The sequence below is a fragment of the Acromyrmex echinatior genome, chromosome 19, assembly GCF_024713525.1.
Source record: "Acromyrmex echinatior isolate Ae372 chromosome 19, ASM2471352v2, whole genome shotgun sequence".
Lineage (NCBI taxonomy): Eukaryota > Metazoa > Arthropoda > Insecta > Hymenoptera > Formicidae > Acromyrmex > Acromyrmex echinatior.
In genome coordinates, this window is record NC_141870.1 from 565,588 (window position 1) to 588,888 (window position 23,301).

Consider the following 23,301-nt stretch of genomic DNA (forward strand, 5'->3'; position numbering starts at 1 on the left):
ATCTTGACGGAAAAGCGGAAAAGCGAAAAAGCTAATTGAAATTCGCAGTAGTAATAGGTACATTTCGCTTGTCTGTTTTTGTCTTTCCGCGAATTCTGATTGGCTTCCGCTTTTCCGCTTTTCATTTTTCCATCAAGTTCCTGGCCTAAATCTTTACTTGCGGAACATTCCCTCTTGTAGCCAAAACATGTGTGCCAACATTGCAATAATTAAGCCGCATATACACCCAGCGAACAAATTCCGAACGCGTCTTTTCGGATATTCGTGTTTGTGTTTGTGAGTAGTACGTCCTTTTTCTTGAGTTTTGGAACGCAACCCTGCTCTGCACTGACTGTTGACAGCTTATTCCAGATTGTTTTGTCGCAACGTTGGTCAACGGGTGCAATGTTCAGCTTTTTTTGGAAGTTTAGTTTGTATTGGCCAGAAAGATTCAAGACACGTGAATTACAAAATCATAATTAGAAAATGGCCGAGTCCGAACAGAGAACTAAAGACGGTTGTAACACAACGCCGTCAAAGGAAACAATGGTGAAACAAGAAAAGCGTGATAGTACGTTGACGAATGGCGGGAAGGGTTCCGGCGATGATGCTGACAGTCTCGAAGAGTTACCACTCGATATAGGCGAACATTATCTCGTTCGCAGATCTGACGACTCTTGGCGTGTGTAACAATCTTTTTGATCTGGAAAATTATTATTACTGATTGTGATAACACGAGTAAACATGTTATAGCATATTTATTTTATCTATATACTGTACTTATATTATCAGTTTTCTGCTGATAGTGTTTGTTAAGATATTTAAGTCTTATAACAATATAAAGAACTAATCAAAACATCATGATGTGCTTCAGTTTTTTCACATCATGATGTTTTGATTAGTTCTTTATATTGTTATGAGTTTTTTTCTAATAATAAGAATAATAAGAATTGTCTTTCATAGCAACTGCTTTATTGGAATTATATTATTGTTCTTGAACATTAAGTTAATAGGCAGAATTGTATTGTATGTATTTTCATTTGATTTTATTATTTATTATTTTATTGTTATATAGATCCTGCAGAAATTATCCAAACACGTTATAATGAAAATGAAAGTCATTATGAATATTATATCCATTATGATGGACATAACAGAAGATTGGACGAATGGGTACCTCGTGATCGAATTATGTCTAGCAGGTTTGATATGAGTGAAATAGAACGGCATGATAGGAATTCTGGAACCGATTTATTAGCATTAGATTCTTCTGATCGCAAAATCACTAGAAATCAGAAGAGACGTCACGATGAGATTAACCATGTACAGAAGGTAAATACATCTAGTAAATAGAATTGTATTACTGTAAATAAAAATTTTATGTTATATTAAATACAATTTTTACACACATGAAATTTTTTTTATTTGTACACATACACGTATGTATGTATATATATATATATATATATATACACAGATTGTTTTTACTGTCAAGTAAAACGGAAAGTCCTGAATTTAATACACATTAATATATTTTTATTATTTTAGACTTATGCAGAAATGGATCCTACTACAGCTGCATTGGAGAAAGAACATGAAGCTATAACAAAAGTAAAGTACATAGATAGAGTACAGATCGGTAATTATTATTTCACTTGTGTATGTAATTCAATTAATGCAGAAAGAATCTCATGATTTCTAAAAGTTTGTTTGTAGGTAAATACGAAATTGACACTTGGTATTTTAGTCCATATCCAGAAGAATATGGCAAACAACCTAAACTCTGGATTTGTGAATATTGCTTAAAATACATGCGACTTGAAAAAACTTATAGATATCATATGGTAAGATAAAAAGTGTATTTATTGAACTTTTATTAAGAATATGTATTGTAATTATCACGTATGTCTCTTTCAGAGTGAATGTACTCATAGACAGCCAGTTGGGAAGGAAATTTATCGAAAAGGAACATTGAGTATTTGGGAAGTAGATGGCAGAGAACATAAAATTTATTGTCAGAATTTGTGTTTGTTAGCAAAATTATTTTTAGATCACAAAACCCTTTACTTCGATGTAGAGCCATTTCTCTTTTATATCTTATGTGAGGTGGATAAGCACGGTGCACACTTAGTTGGTTATTTTTCAAAGGTGCAGTACAAATTTAATAAAATTTTTATATATTAATTCTAATAAAATAATCTCTTCAGTAGAGAATTTTTGTACCATTTTCTTATTTCACTTAAAAAATACACATTAACAAATTTGTTTAATATAAAAAAGTCAACATTTTTATCAAAAATATAATTATTTGTGCTATTTTAATTTATTTAGTAATTATATTTTTCGAGTTTTTTACAAATTTCTTTTCAACATTCTCTCTCTCTCTCTCTCTCTCTCTCTCTCTCTCTCTCTCTCTCTCTCTCTCTCTCTCTCTCTCTCTCTCTCTCTCTCTCTCTCTCTCTCTCTCTGCAAATTTTATTCTATTTTCAGGAGAAAGATTCACAAGACGGTAATAATGTAGCATGTATCTTAACTCTACCTCCTTTTCAAAGACAAGGCTATGGCAAATTATTGATAGCTTTTAGCTATGAATTAAGTAGAATTGAACAAACGGTTGGAAGTCCAGAGAAACCTTTAAGCGATTTAGGAAAGTTATCTTATCGCAGTTATTGGAGTTGGATTCTATTGGAAATCCTTCGAGATTTTAGAGGGGGAACTACTCTTGGTATTAAAGATCTTAGGTGATATATATAAATATCGATACTATACTAGAGAATGTTTTGGGAGCAGTAAATAAAAAATAATACAAATTTATTTACAGTCAAATGACCAGCATCTCACAAACTGATATTATCTCAACATTACAAAGTATGAATATGGTAAAATATTGGAAAGGACAGCATGTTATTTGCGTCACACCCAAATTAGTAGAAGAACACATAAAGAGCAGTCAATATAAAAGACCGCGTCTTACAGTCGATAATAGTGCATTGAGATGGGGAGCACCACCTCGGAAAAATGTAAAACTCAGCAAGAAATAACTCTTAAATGGGTTGGTGTAATATTTTTCTAAATAATGATCATTTAATATAGTTACACACACACACACACACACACACGTGTATACACACATAATTCAAAAACTCGATGTGTCGGATATTAATTTACGTATGACATGCATGACAAATTTGTTGGTTATTTCGTGGTATGTTTATAAATACGTTTATAATTGATTGGTAAACAATATCATTCTTGATATGATATTTGTCATTAAAAATATAATATAATACAATATTTGTTATTAAATAAACGCATCACTTTTAAATTTTGACGAATATGATTTATTGTTTCGAAAAAGATAAACTTATGATCTGCGAAATACATTTTTCTGCTAATATATTTTAGAAAATATAAACGTGTATCTTCATACTTGATAAAGTCCTAAACAGGCTTTTACAAGTTTTATTTATAAGTTGATTCATTGATCAACAAATGATACTATGTATTATTAGAATTTATGTAAGCTTATTAATAAAGATAAAAAAAGATTTTTTCAGCAATATTTTTTTTGTAATACATAATACATTACGCACAACAATTAGAGGATCACTTTAAAACATTTTGCCGATCCATAAAAGGCTGTATTTTAACTTCCAGCGAATAACATCACGAATATTACTGTAGCATTCGTAGAAGCTGAGTTATCAGGTTTCAAAGCGAACCTTATATTTTGCAAGATTTGGATAATTACATATGAGATACAGCCTCTTAAGATCAATAAAATTTGTATGTTTTAAAATGATTCCCTAATTGTTGTGCGTAATGTATATAATGAGAAAAAATGTTATGTAAATGATATTATATTTTAGAGCTGGTAGATTTATGAAGTTCGACGGCTGCGTTCACGGCCGTTATAGAAGTTCCAGGTGCCATGCAAACTCCGTAACCACCATGTCCATAATTATGTATAATCTATAAAAAGGATAATCTCTCTTTCATCTATAGTACAATCTATAAATTAATATAAATTGTTTTACTGTCTAAATACTAACTATAGCTTTAGAATGATCACTAATACGACTCCCATCCCCAACTCTAACACCACCATCCCGATGCGGTCGCAGACCGACTTCCTGTCGCAGAATTTCTGCATTTTGCAAGGACGGGATTAGCGTCTCGCATCTTTCACGAATTGCTGCGGATTCGTGTGGACACAATTTTATATTTTCAGAATCAAAGTTTCTCGATCCACCTAAAGTAACTATACCATTGAAGCCTGGTATGATATAAGTATCAAACTCGCCGTAAAAGAACATTTTCATCCATGGCGCTTTTACCTGCGCAGATATACTATTTTTTATGTATATAAACGATTAGCAAGAATGGAAGTAGTGCTTATAATGTTGTTACCGTTACTTTGTATAATAATGATTTTTGGTAATAATTTCATAATTTTTCATGACGATAACAATAATGCCAAGGTTGAAAAAAATCACTTGAAATTTATTATCATTACACGTTATCTATAAAAAAGTAACACGTTTTTTATTTATTACATCACGAATAATGGGTTTTTTTTTAATGAGTAACACATAATGATAATTAATTATTTTTTTAAATAACTTCCAACCCTGACATTATCATTTATTAAAGCGTCAAGAGGAAAATTGTAGAAAATTGTATGAATAAAGAAAGATGAATATCTGAGTGCAAGATAATGTCATACTTTGAGTACTTGGCCACGAAGAGAAACAAGACGTCTGTCATAGCATAATTTGCGTGCTCCAAGTCCAGTACAATTTATTACGATATCGTAGTCGTTAGTCAATTCTTTAAAAGAATCCAATTCTCTTTGCTTAAAAGTAATTCCATTTAACTGCAATCTAGCAATGCGAATAGTTCAAATTACAATTTCTCTGTCTTTCGTTGAATCATACATTACTTACCGACGTTTAGCCCACGGAAGATATAAATTGCTTTGTGTAAGGAGTGTCGAGAAGTATGATCCGTACTTCCAACTACCATTTACCAGTTCAAATTCTTCCTCGTTCGCCCTTCTATATACTGGTACCACGCCTTCAAGCCAATGATTCTAATTAAATAATTTATTAATTAACATATAAACTCTGACACACGATATGCACTAAATTTAAATTTATTCTCATCACTTATATAATTATCTCATTTTAGATAAAAATTATTTTTTTATACTCAATCTTACTCTAACGATGTCTTGAGATGAATTCGCGAATATATATCCAGAAATATCAGTCACTCCAGCATGAGAGGCATCATCCATTTTTCGAACAGCATCGTAAAATTCGTAAGAATCTTTTATCCATTGTCTTAAAAAAGTAAATTGATTATAAATGTATACACACTGTTAAAGCCACATATAAAATTGAAAAGAATTTCAGTAAAAAATACGATTTATGTCATCTAAATATTTTTTCTTAATTTGAAAATAAATAAGCATTATATTTAGTTGTAATTAACATAGCATTGTTTAATTTAAAGAAAATGGATTATGGTGATAAAGTTTTTTTTTTTTCATTTTGAATTGCGGATTATTTTAGTAGTTCAGAAAAAATAAATAAAAATGCCAATAAAGATTTTTTTTGCGGAAAGCTGTTTGAAATGGCGTATTCAGAGACGTACTCTTTAAAAATTTAACAAAAATTTCTTGTTTTATACCTTGTTATTGTCTCATTAGGGCCGCAGAATGAAGCACCGACTCTAAAAATTCCCGCAGCTACATGACTGACAGTATCATCAAAATTCGAAGCCAAAACCGTTATGTCAGCATTACGAAAATATCCTGTTTGTATAAATCCAGCTGTCGTTAATCCGACAATTCCACCACCAATAATAGCTACTCTCATTTCGTTTTTAACTGTAGTGTAATAAAAATAATTATAAATTATAAATAAAACGTAAATGTTAAAAGAATTGTAACCTCGCTTAACAATATTAAAAGGCAACAATATTTTGAGAATTACGAGCTAGTCTTGTACAGATGCAGTTACACAGTGATGTTGGAGAGCGATAAAATGTTTATCACTATTTACGTAATACTTATACGTAACGCGTTTTGATAGAAAAATTAACGTGTGTACTAATCAAATTCGAGAGCTTCGAATCTATTTTTGTCCATAATACGAGACTAAAAGAAAGTGAGTCTTACTCTATTCAATAAAAAAAAAAATTTTTTTTCTTAAAATTCTCTTAATTCGGTGACATAAGATTAAAACAAAGTATTATTCTTATTCTAACAATGTACAAAAATAATTTTATATTTCTGAAAATAAATCCTGATAATAATATTTCTTTTACCATAATAAAAATTGATTTTCCGTAAGTTTCTTTCCACTTTAATATTAATTTTTTCTTTTCGGAGAAGCGACAAAAATTGTTTCGTGTTTCTCGCAAAAGAACTTTCATCTAAAAGTAAATTCTACGCGAAGGCTTAACACAGAAACTAGTCATAGAATTGTTTTGCCCATTGAGATTTTTTATCAGAGATGTAAGAATTACAAGAATATATTACAAATTTAAATTGACTGAAAATAATTTTTTCAGATAAGTCGTGCGAGGTCTTTTAAATCGTTCATTTTTTAATACTTATATCTCATACATTCTATTTTTATTCATCCTAAGATTAAAACATTTATAGATAATATAGATTACTGTTTTTAAAATCAGATTTTTGTATACCTTATCATATGATACTAAATAATGTAATTATTATTAAATATAAAGTACTTTATCACTAAGATACTAAATGTTTTTAATCTAAGAAAAGAACGGGATCTAATTTTAAATATATTGCCTGCATTTAAATCACATATATTTGTGACAAGTTAATATATAATACAATGTATATACATTGCATTTTTTCGAATATGTTCTTACTTGTAATAACAAATTGTATTAACAATACATCATCGACAATAATTACATTATATCCATTGCCATTGCCATTTTTTAATGCAGTGTCTTAGAACTAATAATACAATTGAAAAATTCCTTTTATAGGAATAAAAAAATTATAAAATTAAATGTTTTTGGACTTTATCTAAGCTTTCGAGAAAAGTCTTTGAAAGTTGGAAAATTAATATCTTTGTACTTTCTTGTGTTTAAATGATCTTTAATCAGGGTTGACAAAAACTAATGCCTTTTTTTTAAGAAAAAAACATTATGTTTTTTCTTAAATATATTTTTAATGCTCCAAATATTTGCTTTAAACAATATTATAAAAAAAAAATGTTTAAAAACATCAGTTAAGCACCTTTTATACTGTTTAAAACATGTTTTTTATCAATCTTGTCTTTGATTCATCATATGTCATCCAATTCGTTTGAGAACATTTTTATAATAAAAAAAAAATAATATTCTATTTATGTACAATAAAGCATTTTAAATTTTAATTAAATAGAATAAATTACAAATAAAGAAAAATAAAAATAAAGAAAACAGCCTAAATTCAAATGTAAATCATTACAAGTTTCGGCTACCGGATTGAGCCCTCTTCAGACATGACTTTTGGTGAATTTTTATTTGTCAGAATTCCGGTATATATGTGTATGTGTATGTGTGTTACTTTGATCTATTTAATATTTCGTAAGAAGATTTTTGTTTTTATCTTTTTTATTGATTAGAGATATTTTTTTCCAAGAGATATGAAACACATTTGACTGTCCAATCGTATGCGAATAAATGTCGAGTTCTATATGAAGATTCACTCGAGTTGTTATTATAAAGGATATGCGGGCATTTTTAATAACGAATTTTGTACGATAAATTTTTGTGATAAATAAATGTCTGAAAAGGGCTCAATCCGGTAGTTGAAACTTGTAATGTTTTATATTTGAATTTAGACTGTTTTCTTTATTTTTATTTTTCTTTATTTGTAATTTATTCTATTTAATTATGTTAAAATTTAAAATGTGTTTGATTCTTACTTTGCTCTTTATTTATTGTTATTTATTTTTTACAATAAAGCAATTTGAAATGATATGATTGAAAAATTATTTATAAATATTAGGATGAAATTTTTTCATATATTTGTTTGCCGATTCCTCCAGAACAGTTCAAGATATTACAAAAATAATCTCTGTAAAATTTTATTACAATCGGTTAAAAAGAACGCATACTGCAGATACCCTATAGCATAAAATTTGGCATCGGATATTATTTTTGTAATATTTGGAACTGCTCTGGGGGGGATCGGCAAATAAATACATGAAAAAACGTTTCACCAAGTATAAAATAAGAGCTACCCTAATAAATATATACAGTAAAATTTCCATTTTTTTTTAATATAATACGATATTAATAAATAAAATATTATTAGTTGAAATACGTTTTATACGTAAAACATATTTTTGTTGCGTATATTTTAATAAACATTCACGAAAGAAATTTGACGATATATGATGCACACACTGACATTGAAAATAAGTTTAAAAAGGTGCAAAAATTTAATTTTCAAATTTTCTTTCTTTCTATTAAAAATTATCTTTTTTTATTGTACCATCAGTTCGGAGACATTCTGTATATTCGATTCTCAATATCGAAAATATACGAAATAGATTATTAATATGAAGTTATTAAAAGTTCCGGACGCAATGGATCAACATTTATTAGATAAAGATCACGATCTCTTGATCAGAAAATGATTATATTGCAAGGATATTTACAACATCGATTATTGGTATATATTCTTCAACATCATTACTTTATCGTCACTGAAGTCTCAAAGAGACTACTAATGTACAGTTCTCACTTTTACAGTCTAATACCCGCGATCGATTTCCCGCGCACAGAATTTCTAGGAAAGGAAGGGAAAGAGAGAAATTCACTTTTCATAAAAAGAAAAAAAGACTTGTACCAGAAAAGATTACAAAATCGACGCCGTGAATGGTGTTAGCTTAAGATTTACTGCAAGGTTGGATGGTATAATTAAGCGGAGGTGGCGGGATCAGAAGAGGCAATGGAGTTGGTGGTGGTGGTGGAGCTTGAACAGACGTCAAAGTTGCAGTCGTAGACTGTGGTTGTTCAATTGCTCGAACCGTTGTATTGTAGATTGAAAGATAACTGGGCCAGAGATGAGGTGGCGGAGGAGAACCAGGGGGCGGCGGGGGTGGTGAACGATCGTCGATTTCGTCAGAGTCATCCATCATCATGGCTGTCAATGGCGTAATGCGTGGTTTTTTCAACTTGATTATCTTTACCTATAAAATACAATGAGAGAAAAAAAACATATTTTATATAATATAATTAAAAAATATTTCTTGAATCCGAGTCTCTTTTTTCTAAACAAAAAAGAAAGAGGAATGTATATAACAATCACATACCTTGACTTTTTTCTTTGCCTTTGGTGGTCTCGCCCTTTTCTCCTGCTTTCTGCTCTTTCGAGAGTTATAAATTTTATCCCTTTTCAAATCTCCGAGTCCTTCGCGGAAATCTATTCCCTTAGGAGGAGGCGGTGAAGGCATGTCGCCTTCGCCGCCGCTGGGACTAGTTCCCTCCCCAGGTTTCACACCATCAGCAAACTGAACTGACTTTTTGCTTTTCTTTATTTTTCTTAATTTTAGATTTGATTTACCAGATTTGACATCAGATCCTGCTTCTTTATCGTATTCACTATTTTTATCTATTTCTCCGTCTTTGTCGCTATCGTCTTTGATATTGTTGTCCATGTCTGATAAATCATCCAAGTTGCCATTGGGACTAAAAAAATCCACTTATATATTCCATGCACAGTACATACAAGTTGAATATAATATATTAAATTTAATGGATCAATTTCAAGCAAAATTAATACAGCTTGTAACTTATTCTTGTAAAATTTGTAAGAACACTCATGATTTTGCGTTCAGTTTGAATGCTCACGCGCTGTAAGCGTTTATAATCAATATGCTGTCTTTATTTATTGTTTATTAGATATAAAACAAGGACGGAAGCACTGAAAGTCTTAAAAACGTCCAAACCAAACGCAGCCTTAAGAGATGACTTACAATAATTTTTTTACCAAAATTGCATAAAATATAATTTGTTCAGTAGAAGTTTTTAATATTAAAACTTTTCTAGTCTAGTCACCGCGGTCATATTGGATCGTAACGTCATGAGCGAGAAATGACAATTTAAGATTCTTGCATGCCATTTGTAAATAAGAACACTCTGAATAGATCAAAATAATAATATTACTTTAAAATACTTGTAAAAATGGGCTGAAGCCTCTCCTATCCATATCTCCCTCCTCATCGACAATTAGTAAATAATCATGAAAGGCATGTGAAGTGAAAATATACATAATAGGCTTTTAAACCAATTTTCATTTCACGTGCTTTTTACGATTGTTTACTGTCAAAAGTGATAAGAGAAGTGATAAGAGAATTCGATCCATTTTTACAAGTGTTTTAAATCGATCTTATGATTTTGTTTTATCCAAATTCTCTTTATTACAAATGGCATGCAAAAACTTCAACGTGTTATTTTTCATTTGTGATGTCATGATCCAATATGGTCATACCGACTACTTAGGGAAAACTTAACTTTATTTTTAAAAATCTGTAATATTATTAAAAGAAATTTAAAGATTAAAATATCGACAAACCTAAATCCTGGTACAACCAAAATGCCTTTTAATGGTGGAGGTGGCAACACCGGCCATTCCTTTTTGGTATCAATTTCTGCCTGATCTTTAACAGCAGACGTTGTCGCTTCATCAATTCGCTGATTAATCATTTGTAATGATTTCTCATCGTCGCCATCATCCTCGTCCTCCTCTTCTACTTCTTCTTCCTCTTCTTCATCATCTTCCGCCTCAGCCTCAACCTCATCTTCATCATCATCTTCTTCTTCGTCCACAGCGACATCTTCGTCTTCTTCTTTAATAGACATTGCTGTTTCCTCTTCTTCTTTTATAGGATTAGCTGATGGAGATTCAACTTGTTCATCTCCTTCTTTTAATGCTTTCAGAACTGCTGGATCTACACTTGAACTCTTACGATGATCTAACAAGACTCCACTCATTTGTCGCGATGTATTGTTCTTTTCTAATAAGCGCAGAGCTCGTCGATTAATCCGTTCTATCCTCCTACGTTCTTTTTCTTTTCTACGTAACTCGCGTATTCGTTTACGCTCTTCCTGTTCTTTACGGCGCGTTTCGAGTATAGCTTCATAATTATATACGGGTTGAACTATTTCTACAACGTAAAGATTCGTCATTGAATAAGATTTTTCGGATGGTAAGAATCATATCTTAAATAGACTTATATACGTACTTTGTGTCTGAATCTCGTTTCTTGGAAACGCTGCTGCTGTTGCGGGGGGAATCGGAACCGGAACAGGTACAGGTACTGGCAATGATAGCGGCAGTGGCGTAACAGATGACATAGTTGCGACAGGGGCGAGAGTATTTGTCGTGACGGGTAAGGTTGGTGGTACAGGCAATGGAACGGGGACGGGGACAGGTATTGACATAGGTGCCGAGGGTGAAGGTGCCGGGACAGCTGAAGAATACAAAACTACATTTGATTGACCTGTCGAAGACTGGCCGCTGCCGCCGCCGCCGCCGCCGCCGCCGCTATTACTGCTGCTCCAATCTAATGACGTGGGTACTACTTGGAGAACGTTACCTACGCGAACCACTTGACTGGATCCAGATCGCACGGGTGGAGTCGTAATTGTAGCAGATACTTCGCGACGTGCTGATTGCATCCCATTGAAATCAGCAGGGACTACTTGTAGGACATTTCCAACCTTAAAAACATAGGAAATGATATTTAATATAAATTTGTTTGTTTCAATAATTATTGAAAAGTATATAGTAATATATTAAATACTTGTACAACTGTAGGCTGTTGTCTGTACATCATTTGCTGTTGTGATTGTTGTTGTTGTTGTGAAGAAGGAGGAGATGGATACGCAATAACATTGGGATTAAAATTAGAAGAATATTCTGAAACTATACCAGTAGAATCCTTATTGTGTTGCTTTTTAATACCTAATTCTAATTCCAATCTGTAAGTAATATATTAGACGTGGTCATTATATTACATATATATATACGTATACACACGCACGCACGCACGCACGACGCACGCACACACACACACACACAGAGGGTATACAAAAAGTCCCGTACAAAATCCCTTAAATATCTTAAAAAAATAAGCATTTCCGAGAAAAATTTTTTTGTAAAACTTGTATTTTCCGAAGTATTCAGGCGTTCCGATACTTTTGCTTCCTCTTATATGTGTCATGTTTATTATGGTTGATTATTGAACCTGGCATTCTTACCTATCATCAAGAGATAAACGTTTCGGGGAGCTTGTAGATGACTCATCTATACAAGGTGGATAAGTCAAATTATTCTCAGTATAATAATATTCATTTCCACTTTCAATCTCATTTGAATATTGGAAGTTTGTAACAGTTGCATCCATATTACTATTAATACCCATTTCTGAATCTAAAATGCTCGTTCCTGGCATAATCCCCGACTGTATAATAGTCTCTATACGCCTACCCCTTTCGCCAGAAGCGTTGAACTTTTTGTTTTCGTCATCATCCTTCCTTTCCCTTCCTATTTCGTTTAGCCTATCACTTCCAGGTGAAGGAGATCTACATTAAAATTGACAAATTTAATCATAAATGAGAGATACATCATGTAAATTGAATCAAATGTTACCTGGAAGACCGTAATTCAGACATTCTGAATAAATGTTCCGGGCTTCTTAATCTTGACGTAGAAACAGACACTCTCGATCTCACATCGAACGGAGATCTACTCCTCGATCTCGATTGCGATCTCATCCTCAATCTTGATCTTGATGTTGATCTAGAACGTGATCCCGATCGCGATCTAGATCGAGATCGGGATCGAGATCTTAGTGGTGACCAAGAGCGAGATCTAGATTTTCGTCGAAATCGTTCTTGACGTAGAGGCGAATACCTTGATCGTTGTTGTGTTCGATTTCGTATTCTGTGTTCTGGATGACGATCTAAATCTGAAGGATCTATGTCCTTCTCCCATTGCCGTTCCCTTTTTACATTAGATCTGTTTGAAATAAAACGTTAAGTGCTTTGGTTCTTTGTATAAATAGAATTATATATACACATAAATAGAATTATATATAAATACATAATGTTTATGTAGAAAACCAAAAAGAATGTTTTATTTCATTGAATCTATTTAATATGTACAGAAATCTATGAATACCTCCTCCTGTATTTTGGCAGCAATTGAGGCGAAGATTGTATCATATCTCTTTCCAGACTTCCCTCTCTATAATACGATCGATCATCATATTCAAGAGGCAAATCCTGTCCAACAGTGTATGAATCCATGGATTCGTTACCATCTCGTAAAATATTGTTGCTTTCATATTGCCAATGATCTAATTCTTCTATGTGAAACCTAAATAATATTATTATAAGTTAATTATATATTTATATAATAAACATAAGTTTATTATATGTATATTCATATATCAATTTCATTGCATGTAAAATAATAGTAAAGAATATAGTTCAAAACTCTATATGTCCTTTTGTCGCCATCATAACAAATTATTAGCAAATGCAGGTACATGAAAAATTCAGACACATAAATATAAAAGTCAAATGGACATGTTATACCTATTATCTCTATATTTTTCAGACTCCATTGTTCTTTCCCTCAAAATCTCTAGTGGGTCATACAATCTAGTATCTTTCTCATGATCTCTATCTGTATTGTCATGTCTTCTCCTACCCCAGTCGTTACGATTGCTCTTAGAAGATACAATACCATGCTTTTTAAAGCTATCTGTAGATAGATTAATATTTAAATGTCTAACGATATAGAGTAAAACTATTTATTTAGAGAATAATAATATTTTTTTACCCTCGTTGTAACCGAAGCGTAATGGCGATCGCGTATATCTTTCTTTTCTTTCATCTGTTCTCGATTTACATAATCGCTCATCGTCGTATCTTTCTCTTTTTTTATCTTTGTCTCGCATACTGATAGTAGCGTCGTCTTTTCTCTTTGGACTTTTACTACGGCTTCTGCTCCAACTATGACCAGGACTTCTACTTCCGCTTCCTTGACGTTCCCATGAAACATAGGGACTTCGACTCTTTTTTCTCCTTCCTCGTCCCGAAGGGCTAAACCTTCTTCTATCTGCAAAATCTGTTTTGGAACCTCTAGTATCCCTTCTGTCAGACTTGTCTACATCGTCAGATGTCCTTTCAGATTTCTTTTCCTTCTTGTCCTTATCATGCAAATATCGTTTTTCACTTTCTTTCTTGCTAGGACTTCTCTTTCTGTGTTCCCGTATACTCGATGAAACATTAGTTTCATTTAGATTACGATTAGTCTTATATCTTTTTCCATCATCGTTTTTGCTTTCTCTGTCGTAGTTCTCAGATTGTTCAGATCGAACAGAGACCGCTTTTTCCGATGTCGGAGATCTCGATCGTCGTATCGCTATTACTGATGCTTTGGAAACCACAGAAAATTCAGTTGCATCTAATAATGCGTTATCAATTCTGCTATTACTCGCTACTATATCTCTATTACTATATTTCTGTTCAAAATGATCTATCTGTTCTTGGTTCGGATATTCTTTGATATCATTCTTCAATGCATGTGACTCTAACAATTTTTTTTGTATTGTCAATAGAGCTGCTGCATGTTGAGCAGGATCCTGTAATGGTGTTTCTAAAATACGTTTCGATTTTACCTGTTCGTTAGTCCGACGCATCAAGAGCTGTTTAGGGATGAGTTTAAGTGCGTTCTTTCCTTCATTCATTTCATCATCTTTCGTTGCTGAGTTCACACTGGAATTTGCGGCATGCTGTTTATCACATGACTTCTCTGTTCCATACTCTGCAAAAATATCTATATGTCTAGAGGTATGTATTTTTGAGCACGGTTCATTTATTGAAATGTCGTCAAATAAATTATCAGCTTTAATATCAAAGTTATGAGCAGAATCTCTATCCTCCAATTGTATTTTGCTCAAAATACTTTCTGCCTTTTCACTTGATGTATGTTTAGTATCACGTTTTATTAATTGTAAAGGTATTCCAGCCATGGGAATTGATAATTCGTCTGCTGTAATTAACATCTCCTTCTTTCTTTTTTCACGAAGCAGAGAATTACAAGAACTGCTCTCATTAGACAATTCTACATCCTACGAACAAAAGAAATAGTTATTTAAATAAGGAATCTATATCTATACTGGACATATATTTGTTTATTTAAATAAATATTAAATAAGGGATCTATATTTATAGATCCCTTTTTAATATTTAAATAAGGAATCTATATGTACACATTCCTAACGATCACTTTTTTATAAATAGATAAAAATACCTACCTGAGACTTTTGAGAAAATGCTGGGGAACTGGGACTATATAGTTTTACTGAATAGGTATTCTCTTTAAATTTTACATCAGTTTCCGAAATTTCCTTAAATTGATCTCTAGTTTGGTGCTCCTTGATGGATATAAGCTGTTCTTCATTTGTTTTCGCAAGAATTGATTGTTTTATTGATGTATCATTCTTTGCTTGTATAGATCTGACCACCACTTCATCTGACGCCCATGATCTTTCCAACGATTCTCTACTTTGTGATTTTCTATGATAGAAATCTATCAGATCCGATTTACTAGAGCTTTCCGAATAATCCACAGGACAAAGTTCTCCTTTTTTTATTCTTTCAAATTCTTGTCCTTCGCACTTGTCAATCTTGGACCATTCGACATATTCTTCCTCCCATATATCTTTAGCTTCCAATTTTTCAGACTGAGAGCCTATGTCCCAACGGCTTTTTTTAACTCGTTTATCTGTCTTCACAGTTAACTTATTCGCGTCTTCTTTGATATCTTTATTTTCATCTGTTTTAACCCACTCTTTCTGTATCGCGACAATATCGTTAACTTTACAAACTTCTACTTTTTCGGTAGTCTCATGAAATAGAGGTTTTTCTTCTATATCCCAATCATTCGTTTTACTTTTTTGTTCCAGAAGCATCATTTCTTCTCTTTCACCTTCTTCTTGCTCCTCCTCCCATATTCTTATTGCATATAGACGTTCTTGCTTCTTTTTCATTTCTCTTACACTTTCCTTTTCTACTGCAATGTAAGTATCTGTTTTTTTATCATACTTAACTTCTTTCTCTGTTTTTTTTAATGAACCCTGGCTATTTTTTCGTTTACTCATAATTAGATCTGATATTGCTTCTAAACTATCCACTTCCCATTCATCTGCCAGAAGTTGTTTTTGATATACCTCTTTTTCAAGTTGTGTCAAAGATGGCACATTTAATGTATCAAAATCTGTTTCTCCCCATTTCTCCTTTTTCTGCTTTCCTAATTTTTTCAAATACTTAGTTTCATTTTGTATCCGTTGAGTAATACGCTCACTTTCCCGTTCCCAGTTTGCAAGAAACTCACCGCTACTTTTAATATCTTTTTCTTTTCTTTTCTTTCTCTTTGCTTCAATTTCCTCATCTAATCTTGTTTTTCCTTCATGAATCCTTTCTTCATTGTCTTTAGATGATCTATCTTTGTTTTGTTCAATATTATCTCGACTATGCTTCCTTTTTCTTCGATATTTATTTTTCTCTAAGCCATCCATTTTTTCCAATTCTTCACTGCGGTCTTGACTTGAGGTTTCACCATCATTTTGTTGTTTTGTTAGAGAATCCATTTCCCATTGTTCCATAAAACTTTCATCAGACTTACTCTCTTTTCTTTCCTTTCTCTGATTCAAACATTCATTGTCATGTACACTTATATCAACAATATTTTTTTTCGTTGACATAACTTGATCAATCCTCTTTTTGTCTTCATCTTCAGCTTCTTCTTTAATCTTCCTTATTGGAGTCACTGAGTGCAATATCTTTGTTCCATCTGGTGAAGCTATTACAGGAGACTTCGATATTATCTCTCTTATGTCTCCATTATTAATAGGTTTGGTTTCCATCGTTTTCTTCTTCCTTTTTTTCTTTTTTGTATATTCATCTAAATCACTACTATTGGAATCCGTGCTCATCTTTCTCCTTCGCTTCTTTTTTATTCGCGCAATGCGTTTCACCTTTTTTCTTTTTTTTCCAATTTTTTTCTTCTTTCGCTTTCTTTTTCTTCTTTCTTCTGAACTACTAGAGTCGCTACTGCTAGTACTATCCGTACTATCAGAATCGGAAGAAGATGAATTACTTAATACTTTCCGTTTGCGTTTCCTTTTTTTCTTTTGCTTTTCTGAATCTGAAGAGGTGATACTACTAGATGAATCACTACTGGATGTCATTTTCTTTTTTTTCTTCTTTTTTACTTCTCTAGATTCAGTATTCTCATCACTCAATCGTTCAACTTTTATCCTAACATTCTCCCAATCACTTGGAATTGACTTGGAATCCTGAGATTCGTCATTTTCGTTTGTATGTTCAATTTGTATATTATTTTCATTAATTTGTATTTGATAGTCTGTTGACATAGTAGACTCCTCACATTCTGTACTCTTCGTCGATTCTTCTAGAGTTTCCAGATTACTCTTTTTTTCAAATTTCTCCTTCAATGGTATTTCCATATTGTTATCTTCAGCTAAATTAGATTCTATATTGAATTCATGATAACTATGCGGAGAAGTAGATTTAACAGGGTTTTTTTTGGGAGAATATTTTTTAGTCACATCAGTTGCAGTGCATACCATCTTCATAAATTGTTCATATTCTGAAGCTAGCTTTTCATTTCCAGCAGGCTGTAGCAAAGAAGACGAAGAAGATTCATTAATCGATATGTTTTCGATGATCTTTTCACTAGATTTATTATCTTCTTTAATGCCTTCAACACTATTATCAATTTTGTCTTCATCCATTATGCTAGACGTTGTGGAACATCTCTCTTCTTTTAAAACAGAAGATGAGTTATTATTATCTCAATGATTTTAACATCCAGGTTATATACATTCGTTATTGTTAAAAAAATCACTTACGTTGGTTTACGGAAACATGCAGTTTGTTTACTGGTTCTTCGATTTCTTCTTTTGCTACATTGATAGACAATATTTCCTCATCTTCACTATCCCATTTTGACTTAGGAAACTGTATAGTCATCTGCCAGTTGGCATCTTTATGGTAGTCAATTGTATTTATTTGATGATACCAATTACGCTTCTGCTGCACTGTGTCTTCTGTATCGATCCTGCAATTACAAAGATTTAGATAGGTAAAGATTTGGACACAAAGGATATTACGATATACCGTGGTATAGACGCTTCACAAATGTCTTGTATTTTTTCACGATGTTCAGGAGTGACGATCTGTAGAAGTTGCGAAATATTTAAGAAAAGAGAAATGCGCGGATTTTCACAATACAATAATTGAAGTCCCCTTGCTCGTTTCGTCAGCTTAATCGATTCAGGTGGATACTTTTTGGGTCCATTAAGTCCCTCAGCTATCAATGATTGACGTTTTAGACGATGATTATTTAACATTAACATTTGTTCAAAATAACGTGCATAATCTTGCGTTGTTCTAAAACACATATATAAACACGCTTAATATGTAAATATAGATATACGAGGATTATTTGAAAAATTTTGAACTCAACATGGAGATGGCATTACTCCATTCTGATATTACAATCGTACATGCTCTGTGAAAATTGTAGCCAATGGCTGTGTTCAGCAGAACGTTTTGCAACTGTTGGAAGTTTTCTTTACGCTGATTAGGTTATGCTTTTAGATCAAGAGGAATGGTCCTATCTCAGCAGAGAATCATAAAACTGTTGCAAAACTGTTGTGTTCTACTGAATGCAGCCATTGTGGACGCTCAGAGTACATTCCGAAATTCACTGCCAGTGTTGAAAATCTATAGTGCACAACGTATACTGTATCATAGTTTCAATACTGGCAGTGAATATCGGAACGGAGGAAATCAATTGTTTGACAATCATTTGTGTCAATCGATGTCAGTGTTTTTGTAAAAATGGAAAAAATCGAATATCGACGATCGCCATAACAAATATTTATAATTGCGGTTCGAATTAATTAACTACCCACTGTATTCACCAGATCTGATTCCCAACGATTTTTTCCTGTTTCCTAGACTCAAAGTTAGGCTCGAAGGACAAAGATTTTCATCAAACGAAAACACTGATCATCGATTGGCACAAATGACTCTCAAAAACAACTGAGCGTCAAAAATGGCTACAATTTTCACAGGTATCTTGCAAAATGTACGATTATAGTACTAAAATAGGTTTTGATGAATAATGTCATTTTCATGTTGAAACTCAGAACTTTTCGAACGACTCTCATATAAATATAAAAATAATTAATATAAATGTAAAAGTTATAGGAGTCAATGCTGGTTGTAAACATGAATTTTAATAAATTAATACAAAAATTGGAACGTTTCAACTTTTTCAACAAAATGTGTGACGAGAAAGAAAATTTTTGACAAAAAATTTGGAGATATTGATTTGCAATATTTCGAATTAGCGGCGTTACGTTTGAAATGTTTCAATTTTTGTATTAATTTATTATTAAAATTATCACGCACGTTTATAACCAATGTTGATTCCTATAGCCTTCATATTTATATTTATTATTTTTGTATTAATAAAAAGTCTTTAACAATTAATTTAATGTAATTTAATTTAATTTAATATAATTGATTAGATATATATTATAAAATCTCAAACTTTACTTAAAAAGTAAATTTAACATTATATGTATGCACTAAATTTCTCTTGTATCAAATTTATTTATGTGCCCCGACAACCGCATGCAATTCATATGTATATATATATATATGCCGTTTTTTAATTGTATCCCAAACTTTACTTGAAAAATTGTTACAAACATATACCTGATTTTCATAGATCGTTCTGAATTATTACGTCTTCTAAGATAAATGATATCATTGAGAGTTAAACCAGATTTTCGTAGTTCTGCCCATGAGTTACTTTTCAATAATACTTTTTCTTTCCATTTATCTTTTTCTTTTTTATCTTTGCTTTCTACTTCCATTTCTGACATATCATTTTGTCTTTCTTTTATACTTTCTTTCTTATTCTTTATTGCTTCAGTTTTTTCTTTTATCTCTTCTTCTTTTTCTTTTACAGTTTCTTTTTTATCCTTTCCTTCTTTCTTGTCACGATTTGTATCTGTTTTGCTATTACTTCGTTTATCTTTGTCGTTTTTCTTTTTCTTATCTTTCTTATGCTTTCCTCTGTTCTGAGATGATTTTTGTGTAAAACGTTCTATACTTTCATTTCGATTTTTCATATCCTGATTTGAACTATCTTTATTAATTTTGTCATGATGTCGAGACCTTATAAAAATAATTTCTATTTAATATTTACCAGAGTATAAAAAATAATGGAGCAAATATATTTTGCATATACATAAAAATTAGGAAAGAATATATATAAAAAATATATTAATATAAAAAAATATTACCTTTCTAAATATTTTCGATCCACTGATCTACTTTTACGATCATTATTCATTTCTTCATGTTTTCTTCTTTCTTTTGCATGTTTTTTACTTTCGAGTAAACTAGATATATTTTTGCCAGTATGATTGTCGTCTTCCATACTTGCTACAAAAAAGATTTTATCATCAAATGTATGATTTATAATCATGTATGAAAATAATACCTGCAGCCATAGCTTCTGCGAGTAACATTTTACTTTTAGATTCCTCTCTTCGAATTTCTTCAATAGCCAGAATTTTTTCCTCTATAAAATTATAAATTGTAATTCAGTTAGAAATAGATTTATAAATCTTACCATCTTCAAATTATTGATCTGATTTGGATAACAATTGACAACAAAAAGAATTTAAATACTTATTTCTAGTACAAATTTTAAAAATTAGACATACAAATCTATAAGAATCAACTATTGCGTCTTTAACATTTTTGGAAATTGCAGCTTTGAAATTGATATAATATTAAGTAAAAAAGTTACAAGTGCAAAGTGAACAATAATATGGTATTAACTGGATTAAAAATTATGTAATACATACATGAAGATTTCTTTTTCTGTTTAGAAGTAGCCTATATTATAAAATAAAGTTGTAACAGTTTATTTACTAATTCTTGTTTGCATTAATTTTGTAATATATATAAGGATAAAACTGTAATGCACGCAATACTGAATAAAATTAATTAATTTATATATGGATATTGAAAAAACAAAATATTAAAGAAATTCAATGGTACCTTATTCTGCAAAAAAAAATAATTAAAATTCATGTGATTGATCAATATAATAATCTAAATAATAATGAATACAAATCAATAATATGCACATACAAATTATATACACTGATTGTATTATAGAAACTGTTATTTTTATTTAATTAAAAAGAATAATATTTACACACTTAAGTATTAAGAAATTAGAATTATACTTGATTATTTCTTTAAAAAATCAAAGCAACATTCAATATTATATTCTATGCATAATAGAAATTAATAAATATCAACAACTTAATTAAACTATTCTAAATAAAACTAAATATTTATATTTCCACATTCTATTCATTTTATTGAAAAATTAATGTAAAATATTCGTAACAAATGTTAATTCACTGCAAACACAATTTGCAATTAAAAAAAAATCATAATTAAAAGATTGAGTATGTTCAACTTTTGTAATTTCGTTCATAACACTAAAATATAACTTTTCTCCTATTTAAATATGCAAATTTTTTACTTACTACGAAACTAACTTAAAAGTAAAATCAATTCCAAATTTGTCAAATATACAATAATTGCAGTTTACAAGTACATACGTTATATGCAGCGAATACAATTATTTAAAGATAATTTTATGATAAAATATATCACCTGTCTTTTTTCTTGATTTATTTAGATCATCCTGAACAGTTTTATCTTTTGTCTTTAAAGCTCCGGTAGAATGTTGAGACATGTTTGGCTTAACCTGGGATTTAGGCAATGTTTTAAATTGATTAGCAAATGCCATTAATCGTTTCTTTGCTTGGACTTTTCCAAGTACTGGTTTCACTGTCTTTGGACTCTCCAATCTAGATGTATCACCATCGCTCGTTTGACCTTTGGTACTATCTGGGGTTTCTGGCATTTGTATATCCAACAAGGAAATAGAGATATCTGGAGTTGGTTCTTCCGGAATATAAGTATCTTTTGATTGAGAAGCATCTGTGCCATTTTTTTCTAGTATCACATATAATAATCATTTATTGAAGAATTAAATTTAACACAATCCTGTAATGACAAAAAAGAATAAAACATGTTTTCTACCTAAAAGAGATGATATCCTTTCTTCTTCTGCCATTGATAGTTTTGATGTCTGCTAAAATTTTAGTTATCTAAAATCATATTCATACTTAAGAGTTATAAGCATAAAGTAAAAAATAATATTATAAAAAATTACATTCAGCAATAAAATTGTTATTCCGAAATGTTACAAAGATCAAAAACAATATCAAAAAAACATGATTTAAAAGAGAGCTATATAAATATACATGGATTGTAGAGCCATATCTAAATAGACAAGGTACATACAATCATACTATATAATTAAATTATCTACTTACTACATAAAACAAATAAAACTTATTTCTTTGTAATTATGAATAACTATAGAAAAGCAATTATAGGAAAATTATAAATGTTAAAAAAGCTAGAAAGCGTTCACGATACATATTTAACACGAATCTGTTTGTATAAATCTAATCTATAAGTAGCAAATGTGAATAGTTGATTATATGAAAAAAATATAACAAGAGGATACATGCAATTTCTTATCGTCGACTGATATGACATTTACTGTGGCGTGTAATTTAAATCACTAATATTCGTGATAAAACTGGTATTATCGATATTAATACATTTTGTAAATTAAAATACAAACATACAGTCGTTGCATAAACGTATCTCATCCGTACGGTCCCTACTTCTATCAAACGAAACTAGTATGTGAAATACAGCGGACATGTTGTTCTCTCAAACCATAACCACGGTATGAGAATATATGAAGGCCTAGTTTACAACGTGCATCCAGAAGCACGATCACTCATTGGCTGCGTTCAGCGGACTCAAGAGTTGAGTGAACGCTTGATGTATTCTTTTAGATCTAAAATGCTGATTGGATGATCTAAAAGAATACATCAATAGCAGCGAGCGCTTACTTAACTGTTGAGAATGTGTTCTAATATTCACTGCCAGTGCTGAAAATCAATATATATATATATATATATATATATAGCGCATGTAACGTATACTGTATAGTTTCAGCACTGGCAGTGAATATTGAAACGCATCCTGAGT

At 31.1% G+C, this 23,301-nt stretch overlaps 3 protein-coding genes and 1 long non-coding RNA gene across 11 annotated transcripts; 2 read left to right on the forward strand and 2 right to left on the reverse strand.

Moving 5' to 3' along the window:
- Positions 1-282: 282 nt before the first annotated feature.
- mof (males absent on the first) lies at positions 283-4,030 on the forward strand. 2 transcript variants are annotated; one of them, XM_011058208.2, is made up of 8 exons: positions 283-661; positions 1,055-1,311; positions 1,528-1,618; positions 1,696-1,823; positions 1,897-2,127; positions 2,470-2,720; positions 2,801-3,031; positions 3,849-4,030. In XM_011058208.2, exons 1-7 carry the CDS (start codon positions 466-468, stop codon positions 3,018-3,020), a joined length of 1,374 nt encoding a protein of 457 aa, XP_011056510.1. In that variant the 5' UTR covers positions 283-465; the 3' UTR covers positions 3,021-3,031; positions 3,849-4,030. The 2 variants fall into 2 exon arrangements, with proteins under 2 accessions (XP_011056510.1, XP_011056509.1); XM_011058207.2 differs by lacking the exon at positions 3,849-4,030 and having other exon boundaries at positions 2,801-3,539.
- Daao1 (D-amino acid oxidase 1) lies at positions 3,298-5,861 on the reverse strand. Its single transcript, XM_011058204.2, has 6 exons — positions 5,674-5,861; positions 5,201-5,324; positions 4,926-5,071; positions 4,706-4,862; positions 4,032-4,316; positions 3,298-3,951 (listed from the first exon to the last, which is right to left on the reverse strand). The coding sequence occupies exons 1-6, from the start codon at positions 5,859-5,861 to the stop codon at positions 3,838-3,840; spliced, it is 1,014 nt and encodes a 337-aa protein (XP_011056506.1). The 3' UTR covers positions 3,298-3,837.
- LOC147906619 (uncharacterized) lies at positions 5,212-7,452 on the forward strand. The gene is made up of 2 exons (XR_015548251.1): positions 5,212-5,302; positions 5,693-7,452. It is a non-coding gene; the product is annotated as an uncharacterized LOC147906619 (long non-coding RNA).
- Positions 5,674-23,039, reverse strand: LOC105147297 (uncharacterized). 7 transcript variants are annotated; one of them, XM_087415932.1, is made up of 20 exons: positions 22,890-23,021; positions 22,273-22,324; positions 21,841-22,185; positions 20,645-20,725; positions 20,445-20,586; positions 19,852-20,316; positions 18,241-18,513; positions 17,973-18,181; positions 15,354-17,884; positions 13,874-15,167; positions 13,627-13,795; positions 13,208-13,405; positions 12,677-13,045; positions 12,286-12,609; positions 11,829-12,006; positions 11,268-11,745; positions 10,598-11,189; positions 9,336-9,711; positions 8,870-9,212; positions 5,674-5,872 (listed from the first exon to the last, which is right to left on the reverse strand). In XM_087415932.1, exons 1-19 carry the CDS (start codon positions 22,911-22,913, stop codon positions 8,910-8,912), a joined length of 8,403 nt encoding a protein of 2,800 aa, XP_087272058.1. In that variant the 5' UTR covers positions 22,914-23,021; the 3' UTR covers positions 5,674-5,872; positions 8,870-8,909. The 7 variants fall into 7 exon arrangements, with proteins under 7 accessions (XP_087272058.1, XP_011056505.2, XP_087272061.1 ...); XM_011058203.2 differs by lacking the exon at positions 5,674-5,872 and having other exon boundaries at positions 6,470-9,212; positions 12,677-12,850; positions 12,941-13,045; XM_087415935.1 differs by lacking the exon at positions 5,674-5,872 and having other exon boundaries at positions 6,470-9,212; positions 22,273-22,340; positions 22,890-23,039.
- Positions 23,040-23,301: the final 262 nt, after the last annotated feature.